This window comes from Pezoporus occidentalis, unplaced genomic scaffold (assembly GCF_034315485.1).
Source record: "Pezoporus occidentalis ecotype Australia unplaced genomic scaffold, CSIRO_AGI_Poc_V1 ctg209, whole genome shotgun sequence".
Taxonomy (NCBI): Eukaryota; Metazoa; Chordata; class Aves; order Psittaciformes; family Psittacidae; genus Pezoporus; species Pezoporus occidentalis.
This window is the reverse complement of record NW_026913953.1, coordinates 35,708-56,004: the sequence shown is the minus strand read 5'-3', so window position 1 is coordinate 56,004 and position 20,297 is coordinate 35,708. Positions and strand designations below refer to the sequence as shown.

At 36.4% G+C, this 20,297-nt stretch overlaps 1 protein-coding gene across 10 annotated transcripts in view; it reads left to right on the top strand.

Annotated features, from left to right (window-relative positions):
* KIF6 (kinesin family member 6) overlaps positions 1 to 20,297 on the top strand; it is a 149,770-nt gene that overhangs the window by 113,168 nt on the left and 16,305 nt on the right. For 4 of the 10 annotated variants that reach the window (XM_062619073.1, XM_062619067.1, XM_062619071.1 and 1 more), the window contains 4 exons: positions 3,129 to 3,179; positions 14,552 to 14,636; positions 15,623 to 15,758; positions 17,352 to 17,440. In XM_062619073.1, coding sequence (XP_062475057.1) covers positions 3,129 to 3,179; positions 14,552 to 14,636; positions 15,623 to 15,758; positions 17,352 to 17,440 — 361 coding nt within the window. Of the gene's footprint in view, positions 1 to 3,128; positions 3,180 to 14,551; positions 14,723 to 15,622; positions 15,759 to 17,351; positions 17,441 to 19,330; positions 19,465 to 20,297 lie in introns of those variants that run through there. The other 6 variants (XM_062619072.1, XM_062619075.1, XR_009964877.1 and 3 more) reach the window with 5 other exon arrangements.

The following is a 20,297-nucleotide window of genomic DNA, read 5'->3' as shown; positions in this document are numbered from 1 at the left end:
ACTCAAAAAACTAAAAATCCTTTTTAAAATATTTTTTTTTATTGTAGCATACTCATTTTTGTATTGCCCTGAAGCATGTGCAGTATCGTCAAAGTATTCATTATCTGTAATAAACTCAGCTCCTTGAAAAACTGAAAGAACGCAAAGACATGCAGCTGAAGGACAGCTGTGCTATTAAAGTTATGGATTTTGTCATATTTAGGCAGCTTATGTATGCTTTCCTCTGCTTTACATCAGTCTTAATTAGACTTCTCTATTCCATTTTGTCTTCTCCATTTCCCTCCTTGCTTTTGTCTCCTCCATTTTCCTCCTTGCTTTTGTCTCCTGTCACAAAGCTGAAGTTCTGTGTTACCAGTTCATCTCTTTTCCATACCTCTGGATGGTACATGTGTTCAGAGACCCAGGCCAAAACCAACAGATTTATCACAGTTTTAATGACAGCTGGCTGCATGCTGAGTGAGTTCTTAAATTCCCCAAAACTACTTTTTTTGCCAAAACATGTGGAGTTGCAGCATTCAGCATTTTACTGGGGCTGTTATCTTCAAATGAAGAATGACTCCACTGGAAAAAAATTATTTGCTATCAGCTGCAGACCTATTTTTAGCTCCTTATTTGGTGAAACTTCAGAAAACATAATTAGCCATATGTTGAGAGTTGTTCTCCAAGTCTTAAATTCAATTTTTGCAAACCACATTTAAGTATTACCTTGTCCACAACTTTGCACTGTTGGAATCAGAAGGCATGGGGGTTTTTGATGAGAATGTGATTCTTCATATTCCTTTGGGTAAATATTTGTGTTTATGAAGGTTGTAGAACGGGAAGTACTAAAGACTGAAGTCTTCCATTTGTTTATATGGGAAGGTCTGTGAAGGCAACAGTACTGGCATCATCCCCTGCTTCTGTCACTTGTGAACTTCAAGCATTGCATTGGGGTGATGGAGTTCTCAGAAGCTGAAGTAGAGCAGGTCAGAAACATTCATTCTCTCCCACAAGTATTTGTAATAAAAACAGAACAAGATTACTTTAATCAAAAACATGTACTAAAAATGTTAAAGTTTTGTCAAAAATTAGAGTTTCTACACAAAAACATTTTTTTCCCGAAGAAAAAATAAATAAACTGTCAAATTTCAAATTGGATTAAAAGAAATTGAAATATTAAATTGTGTCTGTCTAAGTCTTGGTATGGAATTAGTCAGGTGCCTGATGATACCATTGTCCTCTGAACCAGAATTCCTATTTAGACTATTTTTCCCATAATACAATTACAGTTTCTCCTCCAGGAAGTTTTGTGTGAAATGAAGTTCAGTTTTTGCTGCCCAGAAAAGGCAGTTTGGACTGTGTGAATTGGATGAATGTCACCTTTCTGTTTCTATTCATGGAAGAAAACCAAAACTTTTTTGGTATAAAAATGGTAGGACTGGATTTTTATTTTTCTAGCCGAAGGAGGTTTTCTTTGGTTCCTTTCTGATTACAGTGGTCTGTTTCCAACTTCTCATTCTTTCATAAAGCTGCCAAATATAAGAAAGGCAAGATTTCTTACATCATCATGGTCCATATCATGGACAGAGCAGGACCGTAAGAAAGCTAGAATGAGGCAGGAGAGGAGCATCTGGGACAGTTCCACACTGTTGGCTGGCCTAACAAAGCTAGCAATAAAAGTAAGGCTTCTGCAGCCTTTGTGCTCTCTGTCCTAGCTGTGCTGAAAGTAAATTCAAGGTAACTGAAAGTCAGGCCTCTTGGCTGTAATCATTTAAAGACCAGTCCCCATATACTTGTATTTCCACATATTAGTACTGATTGCAAGCTATGATCTACCTGTTCGATCTTACTTTCACTGACTTGTTTAGCTTGCTCTTTTTTTGTTGACCTCATTGCCACTTGAAATGCAGACCGTTTAGATTGCTGATAATCTGTTTCTAGTATGGTTAAAGAAAGAGAAATAATGCTACTAAAACCATTTATTGATATGATTGAGAACTTGGATGTCACCTTTAATTTCTGTTGGATCTTGATGAACAGGATGTTCTCAGTACTAGAACTTTTGCCTTTTGCAGCTCATAGTGCTTAAGAAAGGGAGTTTCTGAGCCTTTACATGAAGATAAATACATGGTTTTCTGAGGTACCTAAATCAATAGTAATCCATTGAGATGAATCGCAAGATTACTTCAAATTGTTTCATAACTGTCTCATGGCTCAATATTGAGTTAATAACATCACCCTGTATGATATAGTACAATAGAATACAGGGATCTAAGTATCCAGAATAGCAAAAGCATTTTGAGGAAAAACCTGGTGTACTTAGTCCAATTTTGCTGAGTATTGACATCAATTGAGTTGCTTTATAAAATTTGCAAAGCACAGATAGTATGTAGGGTTATGTTTTTCCTTTATTGGTTCCATTAACATCTATGAATAATGGCTTCCCATGTGGTAATCTAATTACAGTTTGAAATAATTGGTGAACTGGGACAGTGTCATAGATCAAGGCGGAAATTAATAAAAGGAGGGTAAAGGTGAATTATATGGGGCATGGGAGCCTAACTAGGAATAATAGTTAGGAGATAATGAAATTAAAGAAAAAAATTCCATTGAAGACCAGTGACATCTAGACAGGAGGTTGTGTTAAGTAGTAGAACTTGCAGCTCTATCACATGCATTATTTAAAACTGAACTGTACAAACAGGAGGAAATGGACTGCAGGGAACCAGTTCTTCCCTGGCAAAGAGGTGGACTAAGTCACCTAATGTCTGATTTCCACTGCTAGTGCCTATAAGTCTGTTAGAATAGATACTTGGAATTCTGTGCGTCTTCTAGCCTCACTTGGACTTCTTTTGTATCTAGCAGCAGGAGATCATTATCCTATAAAAGTGCTTGACAATAAATAGCTTCATTTTCAGTTTTTTTTACTGGATAAATTTAAATCTTAGGATATGTAGAGCCAAATTGTGCCTACTTGCTTATTTGCAACAAGAAGGAAAGAACTCAGAAAACTGCTTGTCCTGTGGATCACAAAAATACGCTTACATTGGCCAGCAGTGCAGGGGTTTTCAAATAGTGGGAAATAAGCAATGCCTTCACTGATCATTACATTTTGGAATCTAACTGTCTGCACTTTGTGTCATTTATAGACAATCTGAAAGGAAAGATAACCCAGAGGCACATTCAGAAGGCAGCTCTAGGTAAGAGTAAAACCTTTCATATGCAGTAGGTTACAGCGGGGACAACAAGCTTTCTCGCAGGGCTGAGTCTGCTTGTGGAGCAGGTTGTTTTTCTATGATAGTTTTTGCCACAATATTTATACAACAGTCCATTCCATAAAGAATGTGGACTCTGTGAACTTTGCCAGAAATCTGGCTCAAAAGGTATCTTATGGTGTGTGTGGTATGAAGAAAAATGCAAAAGTCTTATAGTTTTGGGGATTTGGTATTGTCTTGCCTTCCTTTCACTGTGACCAAAACAAGAACAGAGACATCTAAGCTCACCTAATTTTTAGGTTTTTGGTTGTTTTGTTGTGGGTTTTTTTTCACTTTCTGATGACTCTAATTTGAATTCCAATTAATAGACCTTGATTTGTCCTGAGACTGAACTTCTATCCATGTTGCCACAATCTGTCTAACATCCTTTTTCATTTTTCTCATTCCAAAAAAGACTGAAGTCATATACAGGTCATTTCTTTTGCATCTAGTTATAGGAGTTCAGAAGTTATTTCTTGCAGTTTCTGTTGACTCAGCTGTGGAGCTAAAAGTGTCTATGTAAGTTGTTCACGTAAGTGTAAAGTCATCCAAATTTGGTTTAAGATGCTTTAAGCTGGCTCCACTGACTTTGTACTGAAACAGCCTAGGAGTGTTCATATGAGAATTCCACTTTTGGGACAGTAAATTTCATCTAAAATGTGACAGAAAACTACTTGGGCAATAACAGTTTAAGCCCCCCTGACTTTAAATCCGTAAAAGAATCCCAAAATATGCCTTCACAGACCTTCTTCACATAAAAAATGGAGTTAACTCAGACCAGATTGCAGTTGATGGTTTTATTTCTATGTATACGTAGTACATGAACAATATTTCTCTCTTAATGAGAGAAAGAAAATTTGAGGGCTTTCTTATCTCCCTAAAGTCAGGAAAATAAGTTACAGCAGAGTAGTAAAAAATAGTTTCCCCTTTCTCTTTCTAATTTAGACATGCATCTCAAGCTCTGTTGATGATGTTCTTATTTTATTTTAAAATCAGCATTTAAAATTAATACTATCTATGTCAATAAAGCCCAGGAGTCAAACATTGGTTAGTTTTATCAGTATGAGAAGGGGAAGTGAAGGAGGTGCTGATCTTCCTGTATCCAGTGACAGGACACAGGAATGGTTTAAAGCTCTATTGGGAAAGGTTCAGACTTGATATTAGGAAACATTTCTTTACCAAGAAGGTGGTCAAACACTGGAACAGGCTTCCACAAGAATCGGTTGGTGCCACAAGCCTGACAATATTTAAGAAGCATTTTGACAATGTCCTTAAGAACATTCTTTAACTTTTATGCAGCCCTGAAGTGATCAGGCAATTGGACTAGATCATAGAATCATAGAATCAGAATAGTTAGGGTTGGAAAGAACCTTAAGATCATCTAGTTCCAAACCCCCTGCCATGGGCAGGGACACCTCACACTAAACCATGTCACCCCAAGGCTCTGTCCAACCTGGCCTTGACCACCGTCAGGGATGGAGCATTCACAACTTCCCTGGGCAACCCGTTCCAGTCCCTCACCACCCTTACAGTAAAGAACTTCTTCCTTATATCCAATCTAAACTTCCCTTGTTTAAGTTTGAACCCATTACCCCTTGTCCTATCACTACAGTCCCTAAACTAGATGTTTGTTATAGGTCATGTCTGACAGTTCTGTTCTATTCTAGTCTAGTCTAGTCTAATTATCTGAAGTTAAATCTAAAGTGATATCTTCAGTACAAAATGGAATTCTGTCTTTAATTCACTCCAGGTTTTAATACCATTTACCAATTTTATGCCACTTCAAGAAGTTCCATCAAGACAAATCGTAGCAATGCTATTTATGAAAATTCCTATTCAGTGTTTCAAAAAATGAAGTGATGTATTCTGATTGTGTGTTTCATTCTGCATGATAACAAGGTCTTGTATACTGATTTCTTACTACGTAGAAAAAATGTTGCAAATGCCATTTTCAATAACTGTTTAAGCTGCTTTTCATAAAATATGTAAGCATCTTTTTGTAAATATTCTGTTAGTATTCCACAACATAGCTGGCAAGCCATGTGTTTTTGCCTTTTGTTTTGAGCATTGCTATCTACTTATCATCACTAAGTCTGGTCCTCACAAAGTATTTTCCAGACTTTTTCCCCCCTTTCGTTATTCTTTTAAATTCTCTGGATATTTTAACTTAATATTTATTCTAAGAGTTGGGGAGTATTATTTGCCTGCCTGCCTTTTTTGATGAATGTTCTTCCAAGGAGTAACAGGTGTCAAGTCTCCCAGTATCTTCTTGATGACCAGAATGTCAGCAAGATATTTTTAAATGAAAACAGCCTAATTAAGAGTCTGTTGAAATCCCAGCATGAAATAAAACATACCATTGTTTCAATTAGAAACCAAGTTAACATCTTCCAGGTGCCTTTTTTCTTTTTCTTTTTTTTCTTTTTTTCTTTTTTTTTTTTAACTTAAAGCTTTTTATGGTTTAAACTCTTTAAGCAGTTATTCTAGTTCGATTTTAAACAGTGTAGACCTGTTCATCTCCTGGCTGTGCTTAAGATGTGGATTTCTTATTGAAGGAAAGCTCCACTGTTTAGCCCACTGTGCTTAGCTGTCTCTTTTAAAACACCATATGCTGGGAGTTAGCAAAGGACACAAATAGATGGGAGGTTTCATTGGAGCAAGGTGGTGCTCCATGTGTTTCAGTACACAAACATTGAATACTTGGTGTAAAATGTCAAGGATTAACTCTCAGTGACTTTAATCTTCATTAATTGTAAGACCACTGTTGAAGTACCAACAGAGCAAAAACATTAGGTTGCCATCATACCTCTGGATGGAAAAGATGGAATAAAACAGTGGAAAGAAAAGCTTTCCCTGGGGTTTCAAATAGAAAAAAGAGACATGGTTCATATGATTCTAATCAAGCATTACCGTAATATGTTTTAAACAAGCATTTCTGTAAAATACAGGACCTGATTCTTCATCATCTTACTGCAGTTTGGCATTGATAGAGTATGATTACAGTCAGTCAGGCTAATGCAACATTATTCACCAGGACAGGGGGAAGACTTAATCCTAATTTGGACCTGCCTTATGACATTAAAATCCTATGACATATTGTAATGGGAAGATGCTCCTATGGGGATGCAGCTAGCAAAAGTATGTTTTGTACAATAGCTTTCTGTAAGAGACACAATTGTACTGATACTTGCACAGTATTGCCTATTCAACTATGTCTTTGTCTTGAGTAGAAGCCTCTGTTGGGTCAGCTCTGGAAGTTAGGGAGTACTCTTGAACATACTCCTGACTGACCTGTCCATATCAGCAGAAATGTTTAGTCAATCTGCAAGTCCCTCAGGCTGTTCAGTCAGCTTCAAACACATCCTGACAAAGCTTCATGCACAGAAGGTCACTTATTATGTGCAGTCTGAAATATGTTTTCTAAATTGACAGTAGTGGTGCAGCCAGTGGTGCAGCATCTTCAGCACAGCATGACCTCGTTATAGGTGATTGCAGTTACTTCATAGGCTTAGTTGAAATGCAGTTTTGCAGCTTTCCATTTCAAATATTTTTCTTATTCACCTTGTTCTCCGTGAGCCTCCCTTCTCTTTTTATGGAAGCTTTGAATTCTAGGCTAGTAGCACCTATCAGTTCTTTTGAGATTGTCCTGAAAACATCAAGAGATGGCAAAACCTCTCTGCTTTTGGAGAGGTTTGTTGGGACCAAATTAATCTCTTTCTGTCCAAATGCATCATCTCTGAAGGGCTATTCGAAAAGGAAAAAAAAAATCCAATCTAACATGGGTAAAGATAGCAAATATGGGTCTTCGTAAGAAATCTGCATCCTTGATTTGGATTTCAGCCTTAATGCCCAGTTTTATCAATGTTTCATTAAAAAAAAAAAAAATACAGTATTTTCCAAGGTTTTGTAACTTCCACACTGCTGCTTTCCATCAGAGTCAATCTCTTATTTGAATAATTCCATATTTAAATAAAATGAGCACAGTTTCTTTCACTGCTTTACATCTTGTAACTGAGATGACATTTAACTTCACATGAACTGTGAAGCAGGAGTGTCTTGATCTCTACCAACACCATGAATTGAAGAAATGCAAATGTTTTCAACCACAAAATGACAGAACCTGAGGAAAGTGGCAGTCTGTGTTTTCCCACATAAACCCAACACAATCCATGAAGAATAATAGAAGGCCAGTTTTAAGACCATTGTTCCTGGTGCTGAGAAATTTTATCTCATGTATGGGCTAAATAAAGCACTTTAGAGAAATAATCGATTTGAAGTCCAGAATTGTAAGTTTTTTACATTTTTCACAAGAGATAAAGCAATATGTCACCAGTGCTACTAGGCATCCAAAGATGCTTCCCCTAAAGCTATGGTGGGTTCATGTATTTCCAGCCTGTAAAATACGTTACATCTAGCCAAATAAAAAAGGAAAAAAAAGAAAAAAAAAGCAGTGTAGTCAGTCTGCAATGACTTCAGAATAAAGGAAAGATTTCTCTTAGAAACTCATCATTTTGATATACCCAGTGTTTCTATGTCTTATGTTCCTCTATATATTTGTGCATGAAATGTCAAGCAACAGCAGTGTTTTTCTGCATGCAAAGCGCTGATTTTATTGATAGGGTGACCTCTAGCGGTATCAAGGCCACTCTTTGCCATAATATGTTTTATTTCTTGAGTCTTTCTATTTCAAAGGAAAAAAAACCAAGAAAAACAAAACGAACAAACAACAATAACAACAAAAAAAACACACACAAAAAAAAAAAACAAAAAACACCCCAGAAATATTTTGCATTAAAGTTTACTTTCAGAATTTTGAGACAGACAGAAAGCTGGTATGATTGTGTATTTTAAAAAGGATGATAATTTTTCAGTATTGCTAAGACAAAGATATCAATAGAAAAACTGTTTGCAAATTCAGACACCAGTGCCTTTTTGTCTTTTTTTAGATAGGAGAGTCACTCTGACAAAGATAAAGATACATTTGAATTTGTTTTGTGCAATTATTGTAACATATGAACCGCTTTTAGAAATACTTACCAAATCAGTTTTTAAGCAAATGGTTGGAATACTGATGGACAGTTAATTTTGAAAACATGTATAAGTAGTTACATAGGATATTTTAAGTAGGATAGAGGAACTTTATACCTTCTTGTTACTTCAGTTTATTTAAGCCATTGTAGTTATTCGAGATTTGTCTTGGAGAAAAAAAATAAAGCATAGACTTCAGCCTGTGGTAACTCTGAAGTTACTCTCTTGGTTGCACATGCTATTTTGCTCTCCATGTCAGCACAGTGTATGGCTAAAACTCTGAGCACTTAAACAGCTTTTACACTTTTGTATGTACCAAGTTCATCTGCAAAGATGATCGCAGTCTGGAAAAAGAACCACAGACTCAAAGCAGCAGCTAGCAAATCAGTGATGATTCCCTTTCTTCATAGGTAATATGTTTTGGGGTTTCCCCAGTATTAAGTAAGAATTAATTTTGAAATTGTAAGTGTATGTTCTAATAATAAAACACTTTTTACACCTGTCCCTTCAGGTCTTAAACCCATACAGACCTTTCCACAAGTTTTCTTCAGTTTTTCTAGGGTGTTTTGTAGTTTCATTGATTGCTGTGTTTTTTCTGTCACTCTTTTTAGAAGGTTTTACTAGGCACAATGCTAAATTCTAGACATGGCCATGACTTTTTCTTTTCATTGTGTCTTCCAGAAAGAGCATACAGCATCTTTACTGGAAATCTCTGCAAATATGTTCTCCTGGACTGTCACAGAAAATTTGAGATCACATGTGTGCTCTCATTCAGCTTCCCATGTGACCTACTCAATTTCAGCTTATCAGACATAGAAAAGAGCAAAGACATCTTTGTATCAAATGACATTTTTGTTAGGAGTCGTGAACTTGTAACAAGCTATCCAGTTCCCGGTTTTATTGACACTGACTTCAGCATTTCACAGTTGGAACAGCTTGAAGTTTCTGTAAACTTTCTTGCAATAAGTATTTAAGTATTTCTTCTGAAATACTGGAAAGTTCAATGAATTGCATTATTATTTAAAGATTCCTTCTGGTGATGAACAAGTAAGCAAGACAGAATCTGGAGATGTTGAAGTTCTCAACTCTATAGTTTTGTCTACTAAAATTAAGATAACAGAAAAAAGATGCTATAAGGATAGTTAGATGTTGAAAGAGGTCATCAGAGATATTTGCAGGATCTCTGGCCATGGAGTTTTCTATGGCATGTCTGGACAACCTAGTCTGATTCAGTTTTCATGTAACTTTGCTAGGTATGATTTTGTCTAATATTAAGAACAAGATAAATGATGCAACAATATTCTCATGTAATCAAATGGTAAAATATATTTATTAAGTGGATGCAAGATTCTGAGTTAATAGGGGTTTCCTAAGTAAGACCCAGCTATGTTACCATTCCATTAGATCAACTGGCATGTTCAGAACGTATTAAACTTGAAGCTGCTTCTTTTTTTAATTTCTTCCCCCTCAGTGTATTGTACTTGTATATCTGGAAACCCAGAACTTTTAGCCACAATGGCTTCAGAAACTTTCATGGCTTGAGGGCAGCTAACATGAAGGCAACACCTTCTGTTTTATATGCCATGTATTTTCAGAAGTAAATATATAGATGACTAGTTTCAAAGAAGAAACTTAGAGGGAATTGAAGTGTGAGTCTGTATTTAGCTAAAACAGCATATATAGGCTGGAAAAAAAATAGCTCCACTTTCCAGGAGTCCCGTGGAAGTCAGTTAGCTTGAGTCATTATTAAGCCTGTAAATCAATAAACAATGCAATGATACAAAGAAAAGCAATATATTGATGGACCCTTTTACTAAATCCAGTGATTAAAATAAAAATTAAAATCAACAAAATACACATGCCCTCAATCACCCGCACATGCACTAACTTGCAAAGTGCTGAAAATAGGATAGTTTCTCTCAATGTATGCTCATGACGAACTGGCTGAAATTTTCAAAAGTCTGTTACATTGGGATTAGGGGTAAATTGCTCTAAACCCCACAATGTAAATTCTTTCATTTTCATCTTCTACTGAATTTCACTGTGCAGACCCATCTTTGTTTCTGTACAAAGAACATATGTGGTGCCTGGTGACAAACATATGTTGACATTGCCCAGAGGAGGAATGAGAAAGAAGGGGAAAATGACTTGTAAGCTGATCCTGAATAAGGATGGACAGGTATTCCTTTTTAAAAACCCAAATGGCAGCATATGTTCCAATTTGAAAACACTAAAGCCCAAAAGCTGCAAAACTGATAAATAAAACAGCAAAAATATTAACTGGCTACTGAGCTCAATTCTATATTTGGTTACTTCAAGTGACTATAAATTTAAGCAGATAAACACAAGCCTATCCAGTGAAGAAGTTAAAATCTTTCACTGCAAAAGTACAGCTGGAGGGCAGGGCACAATGTTATTTGAGGAACAACGCAATAAATCCCAAGGAGTTTCACTTCTAGGATACACTCAGGTTGAAAAATATATGAGCGCCCCAGAGAGTGTAAAGTTCAGGGTCAGAGACGGTTTCTCGCAAAGTTTTCTGACTGCAGGCAAAAATCTGCCACAGAATTTAAAGTTTTTGCCAGCCTGCAGTAAACTACAGTGATAACACTTGGTATCTCATGCTAGAAGTGGTATTTTTCATCCATGCTTGCCATATGACTCTGAAATAGTGATCCCATTAACAGGTGCTATTGTTTCTGGTACTGTGTGATTTGGTGACGTGGAGTGTGTTATGAAATTTACTACTTCCTGTGCTCCAAAATTGGCCCTTTCATTAGGATAATATCATTATATCTTAGAATGCCTCTTACAGTCTTCTTTATGAAAAAGAAAACCACGAACCTTTATGATATGAACTGTCAACTCAAGCAGATCTCACCTTCCTCTCTAAACAGGCAGATGGTATTAATTGTATCCTGTGCCTCACCTCACCAAATTGGTTGTATCTGAAGATGTAACAAAACAAGTTAGCCTGAAGATAAATATAAAAGTTGCTATTTCCTGGTCCAATGTAGCATTGACAAAGTCCATTCCTTGGCAAAAGATTTCACAACATAGTTTGCCATTCAGCTGTATGTGCAGTTCCACTAATGTAAAGGAACTAATATTCCTTATGAGTACATTGCTGATTTCTGCTAAATTAACTCTGTTGTATAGATTTGAGGGAATTATGCCAACAGAAACCCCTAGTATACACAGATGCAGTGTTTTACTAAACATGCATGTCATACCTCCCCTGCACGTCTGAAACCTGAGTCTGCATTATCCAGGTTCAATTTGCACCAATTGCATTTGTTTCCGAGGAGAAGTCATTGGGGCACTAAAAGTGCATGTGATATTGTGCATCAGCTGAACAGCCATTCAGCCATTTCATCTCAGTTGATGCACTAAAAGCATACAGCTATACTGAACAATCAAATTTCATATAACACACTCTCAATCAAAGAATTAAAAGTCAGCCCTGAGTGAACAAAACAGATATCACTTTGTGTTCTTCCACACAGTTGCAGAAATTATATCTGATAGTTAATATTTCAGCAGTAGCACCTCTGCACTTCTTAATGCATTGCAGATTTTCAATTGTGTGTGGGTATAAGTTGGTCTTGTGAATTTTCAATTTTTCATAGTTTACATATATATATGCAGTTAATACATAGATAAAGTGATTTGATGTTTAAATATTTTCTGTTTTGGCATGGGGAAGCAAATATATACAACAAAAAAATAAACTCCTTTGGAGGAATAAAAACCTGTAGCAAAAAGGAAGTATACTTTCTTGGGTATCTGTCTTTAATTTGGGGGTAAATATTATGCTTTCTATGTTTTACCGTCTATTCACTCTATTCCTCTCATGTCATTTTAAAATAACTGAGCCTGTGTATTGAAGAGTGGTAAAATGAGATACAATGAGCCAATAACCTCTGCCTTAGCTTCCTAGCTTCAGCTGTAGCTGAAATTATCTGAGCTGCTGAGGGGAGAGGGGTGTGAGGCAGCAGCAGCAAGAATCCAGAACAAAAAGAGGCCACTGCAGGGGTTCAGGAAATGTAAAAGGGAGAGGGGAGTAAAGAAGTAGCAGGAAAAGAGGAGAAGGCAGAAGCAGCAGCAAACAAATGCTTTCAAATGCACTCCATCAGACCATAAATCTCTTGCTCAGAACATCAGGAAAGAGGCGTGTGTTACAGTAGGCAGATTCAAAAAAGTTTGGTCTTCAGAGCAGCATGCAATTCAGCTCACAAGCATGCCGTTGCATGAGCAGGCATGACAAGAAGCTGAAATGGAGACTGCAACAGCATGAGAAAAGCCACCAGAGAACTTTGCTCCAGGACATGCCTACTTGGGCATGTCCTGGACTTTACTTACCAGTAGACTACACCTGACACTTTGATCAGACCTCTTCTGCTTCTGTGACCGGAACACAGTGATAGTTTAAGTTTTAGCCATTTACTTGATGAAATGTCCAATGCTGGTTTTGCTGCCGGGACCTCATCAGTTTGTAGTGTACTCACCTCTTTCCATTCCATATATATACAAAACTTTGCTTCTCACTTTGCCCACAGTTGCATTTCTTGCTTTACCACCAGCATATTGCTGGAGATAATGTGCATAGCTGTATTTAGGGTTGAGAATGCTGGGGCCTTTGTGTGATAGAGGTACCTGCCTCATATAAAAGGGTTTGTTGTTATTTGTGAAAGTAACTTACAACCAAATAATCCCTTGTAGATTGTGTAATCACTAGCAGAAAAATATTTTTCTTAGTGTTTTTGTATCTAAGTGACAAAATTCTGCCTAAGTTTGGCTGTGCTTTCAGAGCTAGTGCAAAAATATTTTTGCATTGCTAGATGTCCAAATAGATCAAGGAAGGAAGCTGCAATATTACGGCCTTGCGTCGCTCTCTAATGACTTGAAGAATTTGGTGATGTTTCCATGTAGGGAAATCCTTACCTCAGAAACAGCATTAACATTTTAAGATGTTACTGTCTTCAACTTTGTATTATTTCCCCTCATTATAAGGAGCTAGAGCTGCTAGCCTTTGAACCCAGACACACTAACAGATTGTGCAAATAGGTCAAATGCACTTCTGTGTGCTCGGAAGAGTCCCCTTAACCACTGCTGAAGACAGCTCAAGCCAAGTCTAGCTGGCTTTAGATAAAAACATGAGAATTGTGTGTTGGACGCCTGTATTAACATGCTTAACCTAAGTACTCTAAATGAAATAAAATGCTTTTCAGCTTCATCTGTATTGTGCTACAGGGTGCTACAATAAAAGATTAACGGTTTCAGCTGACACACTGACAGGTGGAGAAGAGTCATTACTGCCCTCTTGTTCCAAACAGAATTCCTTTCCTTTAAGAGAAGGTGCACTCCTCAGGCCTCATGACAGGTTGACATAGAATTTATTTCTTGGCAGAAATAATAATCAGGGTGGAAACTTGCATGTATTGTACAGCATATCTTTTGTTTCCTTCATTTTTCTTCAGTTAAAAAGCTTAAACATGTTTTCTTGGGAACCTTAAACTGTTCTCATTCATCCTAGAAACAGAAACTGTTGTAATACTAGTAGGTAAATTTACATTTCCTTTCACCATTGAACATATAATCCATGATGGAAAGACTGTTTGGCCATCTCTCAGAATAAGCATATTGTGTATTGCATGCTAACTAGCTCCATATACAGGACAGGAAAATACTAAACTGCTTTCTTAACTTAGGCTAGTCTTTAGGTATTTCATCAGTCCTCCTTTACCTTGAAATATTTCACTCATAGTTTCAGGTTATTTTCCTTATTTATACTAATTGTCTGAATTTCTTTCTTACAAAGTTGATTTCTCCTTCAGGATTTGTCTTTTACTCTTCTTCCTGCTACTCTATATCCAGGCCCCAGCACAGATACTGTTGTATGTTCTTTTCACAACAACTTTGCTGTTCTGGTCTTGTCTTTGTAGCCAAAACTGTCTGGTTGAATGCACTTGGGAAGGTTTTATGCCTAAGATGAACTTTTAAAATGGATTGGGAAACTCACTTTTATTTGTAACTGAAATGAATATTTCAGTCCTTACTAGAAAGAAAGAAAAAAAAAAATACAAGCAACTCAAATCACTAATAATTGAATGTCTTTTATACCTAAAGCCTGAATAAGGAATTTGAAGAAAGATTTTCAGAGCAGAGAAACAGTTAATGACCCCCCCATTTCACTGTGTACCTTTTAAAAAATTGTTCTTATTCTAATTTAAAGTCACTTCTTTTCACATCATATGATCATTGCTTACATCTGATCATTTCTCCTATAGCTGTTTCAAGTCCTTCAGAAGAGCTAAATATGCTTGATCCAGTAGAAGAGAAACTTCGAATGCAAATTGAAGACGAAAAAAAAAGGTATTACTTCTGCCTCAAACTTCTGCCATCCTGTGGAAGATAAATTATACTGAGAGTATGTTCCAATTACAGCTCTGCACACACGGGTGCCCTCAGGGTTTTCTCTGACATTTAAAAATGTCAGTTTGTGGCTCACTAATAGTTTTTAAATTTGTTTATATGCTGTTGGTTCTCTGTAAGATGCCAAAGTACATGAGTAGGGAAAATTTATACTTGGCCTATTGGCTAAAAATAAATAAAAATAGCTTCATGTCCTCCCTGAGGATTAGTGTTAGAAACTTCTTGTTTAAATCCAAATTCATTGTAAACCTTTCTGGTGGATTCAGAAATGTCCTGCCTTTCTTGACCTAAGGAAAACCTTTAGGCTATGCAGGATTGACTAAGTGTAAATAATAAGCAGCATATACATTGCTTAACAAATCCTTGCTCTAATGTCATTGTAGCCAGGAGGATAAAATAAAATAGATGCAAGGATATCAGTTCTAAGTAATTTGCAAGTGTTCATGTTATGTACAATCTGTGAGGATACTTCTGGCTATTTCACACCACTGGTAAACCTGCAGCTATATGGTAATCAAGAAGCCTCTTTAATGAAGCTTCCATCTGAAAGGGGAATCACTCTCAGCTCCTATCTGAATCCCGGCTTTGGCAACCAGTTATTTATTAATGGTAACTTGCTGAGAAAACAAAATAAATAATTGACATATTTGATCTGTATTTTAATTGTTAATCAGTATTGATCCCATTTGAATTTCACTGATTTATCTTATGAATACATATGCTTTGTGGCATACCTTTCTTATACTTATTGTCCAGTGAAGTTCTAATAAAATATGAGATGTTTCTTCCTATCCCCACTCTGTCTGTGTCCCCTGCATCTCTGATTATATTACGTAGTTTAAATCTGCAACTGTTGTAGGTAGGCTAAAGTTTTGTTCAGATATGTGTTGAAAGACCTGTAATACACTTTCATCTTCTCATATTAGTTATAGAACAATGTTCAATCACTTGAAAGGGCTGAAAGTAGAGATTGAGCACCTGCAGCTTCTTATGGGAAAAGCAAAGGTGAAGCTGCAAAAAGACTTTCAAGTCTGGTGGTCTGAAGAGGCAAGAAAACTACAGGTATGAAATCACTTCATATTTTTTCCATTTTAATGTAAATGTAGCACCTTCAATAATTTCTTAAAAAATTAATTTACTAGATAGAAAGAAGTATTAAGGATAAGATTCACCTGTGCTTGTGACAATGTAAATCAGACAAAACTAATGTGAACTATGCTTGTATGAAGCTAACAGAAACAAAGCAAAACCCTTGCTTTCTGGTCATTTTCTGTTTTGACATTCCCCCAAACAACTTGATTGAAACCCAAGAATGGTCCCCAAATGCCAAAAACTCTGAAAGAACATAAAACAAACAGAGGACATTGGAAAAATTAGTCCTTTTTACTGCTATCAAAACTATGATTTCATCAGGTGTATGATGTGTGTATTAGAAGATGGCAGCCATAGCTATAGTTTGGACAAATCCAAGCAAGCATAACTGGGGTTTAGCTTCCTTTTTGTGCGAAGATTCCAGTAACCTTTCAGCTTTCCTAAGCTTCCGAAGGGTCAGCAGCTCTCAGCACAGAACATGTGTCCAACACTTTCTAGCTGAGGCCCACCACTGCCATCATTGCTTGTTTAAGAGCCCATCAGCAACAGAGTGCTCTGATTAAATGACTTGTGTAAAAACTAACTGAAGAAATGGAATTGTGAATAGTCTATTAGAGGTTCATAACACAGTCAGTCTGAAAGCCACACAGTTTCACAGAGGAGACAGTACAAGAAGATCTGGGGGAGATCAACTGAAACAACATAGCTTTGTTATACTCCCTATCTAACACCTTTTTAATGTCTTCCAAGTCATGACATGACATCTCACAGCAAGGCACTTCCATGAAATGCACATCATCTGAATGAAAAAGAGTGCTGAGTGCACTTCATCCCATATTAGTTATTACTAACCAGAAGAGAAGATTTACTCCTTGGGGAAAACTTGTTGTAAACAAAGCAGTGTTTAGCTGGTATTTTGTTTGATACATATGATCATAAATTTAGACTGAATTTTTATGAAAACAGCCTATAGTAAACACTGAAGTTAACATGAGGATCTTAGTTATCCATAAAGTGACACCTAACCAGCTTCACTTCAAGTTACCATTGCAAAGACATTTCTGACTAAAATCCCTGTTATCAGTGGCAAAGAGGATAATGTTTTAGTCACCCTCCTATCTAAATATTTAGGCTTTTCAATGCACTGCAAGTAATATTCTTGAATCTACTGGAGCACATTTTTCTCTGTCCTTTAACAGGAGAGGTCCAGGATTCAGCCTCTCATGATTCATCAGTAAAATGTTAGAAAACTGGAAAAAATAATTGGCATTGATTTCTTGGATCTTAACCTATCTATACATCTGAGCACCCTAAGAAACTCAGCTCGGTGAGCACATGCTGTTACATATTAGAAACTTGTAACTTGAGCTTAAAAATATTTGAAACACTTTTCTCTTTGTTCAGAAGTGTTTGCTCAAGTGAAGAAAATACCGTGTGATTCAGGCTCTGTGTTTTCTGAATGAGTCATTGAATACCTTGTTATTGCTGAGACCTGTAGACCAATATTAAGCACTCTAAAAAGAATCCTGTCCTACATAATTTTGTTTTTCAATCTAAACCCAGCAGGAAAAGCCAGAGATGGTTAGCTCACCAAATACCACAACTGTTCATCCCCAGTTCATCAAATCCTCACAGTATCTATCAACGAAAAGGTAAAATGGTCATTTTTCTCTTCTTTACTTACTTGTAAGAAAATGCAGTCTTAATGGAAGTGCAGTTCACCAAATGATTTTTGCAAATATCACATTCACATGCCACCTTTCCAGTTACAAGAGAAATGACTATGTATAAAATAAATTTTTATCATTCAGTTATTTTGTAATCCTATCGAAGGTAGCTTATTGTAATTCAGTTCTTTAGACTTGTCGGTCTTGGGAACCTTGAAGCCTGTCACTGTGAAAGGCAAACCTGTTATCACTCAATTTTGCTATATGAGGAGACTATATCTGCTTTGGAATGTATTTAGGAGGCTTCAAACAAACAAACAAAAAGTTTAAAAAATTATTTAATATATAGCCTAAATAGGTTTGCTGTAAAAAATGTCCTGGTGCTATATTTATGCAGCGTATGATTCCACAATGATGTTTGCAATTCCACAATTCTGTATGCAGCATGTGACTCTACAATGGCATTTGATATTTTAAATCACTAGCGCATCCTGCAGGGTAGGAAAATGTAATAATCTTGGTTGTTTAATCATCAGCCATTTCTGATTTCAAACCCTCTAATTTAAATTTGCAGTAACAGATCTTTCATAGCCTTCAAGCAAAATAGAGTGCAAGAAAACACATACCTGAATGTGGAGGTTTCCGTATTCATTGACAATAAATGGAGGTGTTTTGTCTCCTTTCCTGCTCTGGTCTCCCTTTCCCCCTCTCACTTGCTCTCTTTTTCTTCTCTCTCCCTCCTTTTCATTATACAGTTAGTCTTTCTCTGAAGAGTGGCTTTATCTAGGATTTCATAACAGTACACTGCATGAATGATACTTCCTGCTTTGCAGCAAACATATCCTACATGCCATTAAATACTGAATATTACATTTTCTTAAAACTGTAAAATTCATTCTAATTTTTATTGCAAATCTTTCTTGTACCTATAGTAGTAAATGCTTCATAAGCATTGCAGAAAATAAAAGACACATTCCTCTGAAGTTGCCTATGGCATTTTCAGATGTCTGAAATGGATGAAAATTCTTATTCTGTGTTCTCTCAAGACTTAAGCGCTATTTATTGTGAAAATGGCTGGCAGGTTTTAGGTCTAATTTGAGCTGTTAACTTCTGATTTTAGGCTGAAAGTTACTTCTCCCACAGAAAAGCTGATGGAATAGAATATGGGTTTGGTCTAGCTTATCACAAAATCAGCGAAATTAGCTCAAACAATCCATGACTGTCACTAACTTTGTACTGGACTGAACTAAGGACATCTTGCACAACCTCTCTGCCCCATTGTTCTTGAGAACAACACTTTCCAGTAGGTGTGTGTAGGTATTGCTTAGGAATGTGATATTTTTTGCAGTCTAAGCTGGAATTAGAAAGAACACATTACAATGACAAGGCATTTCCAGTCCAAGGGAGACCAGCCTCCAGGAGTGGTGATTTCTCCTTTTCCCACCATAGCTCAGAAGCAAAATTGCATAACTGGTTTCTTTATAATTTTATTTTAAACTTTTCTTTCAAACACCTTTATTGTTTGTGTTTATTATTGGAGGACAGGTCTCGGAAAAGTGTGTCTAGCATTTTGAATGTAACTGGGGAGGATGCCTGGTTGCTTTCAGCTGCCAAGCTTAATTCAGGGTTCCGTGCTGTCCCACATGGTCTCTGTGAAAAATCACTTTCTGGGTGACGTTTGCATTCATATCCCAGACCCAGGATATTCATCTTCTTGAACTTAGATTGTAGAGGAAGTTAGGATGAAAATAGTTTTGTTTTTCCACCTGTATCAATATTCTTGCAATGATCTTTTGAAGTTGACTACTTTTTCCTCTGTATTGTTCCAGAACGTTGATTTTTTTTCTGTTGCTTGTTTAAACATATTTTACACAGGTACATTTCCAGTGTGATGAATATGGTAGTAGAAACATTATTTCTGCTTTTTGTGAGGATGGAGCTGCAGGCTTAACATCCCACTGTGCATGAAAATTTACTTTTCCCCCTACTTGAGGCAATAACATTTTAAAGTAAGAGTTTCCAATTTCACAGGTGTTAAGAGTATAAGACAGTAGAATATTTATTTCTGAAGCATTTCCTTGAACCCAGTTGACACAGGAACTTCACTTACCAGTTCCCATGATTGTAGGCTGAAGTTGCCCATCTTGATTCCATAGTCCTGAGACACAAACGGCTCTCTGTTTCCATGTCACTTAAAAATCAACAACCTTTTTCTCTGAAATGGTATTGCTACCTTCACCCAGCAGAATAACCGGTCACAAAACCAGAAACTGACATAAATTATATTTGATATAATGTGGCATAAATAAAACCTTTTTCCAAGGTGGAATTCAGTTCACAGGTATGTTCAATAGATATAAGATCTAAAAGTTAGTGGGCTGTATGTCAGAAATATAAGACTGCTGTTGACAGTGTAAATATGCAGCAGAACCATTTAGACAAACTCCTGAGTGTGAATGGATATAAATACAGTCTTTGGGATTAGAAGTAATAAATTATCTATCTCAGCATATAAAAGATACAAGTATATCCCATAATCTTTCTTGAGATTTATGTATGTGTTTGAACAAAATGTTTTGATCACCTTCTAGTGCACAATTCATGTGAATTGTTACTGTTTGACACACTGTAGTCAGGTTACCAGGGAAAATTAAGCCTTGGGAAGAGAATGTGGTAATCTCAAATTGTATTTTATATTCAATCAATTTATAACTAAAATAACAGAGAAGGGAAGCTGGTAATCCTCTGAAGGCTTAAGAAGGATACACACATATAAAAATCACTTAATTTTTAGCTAAACATGCCCCTTTTTCAATTGAAAAAATAAATGACTAATTTTTTT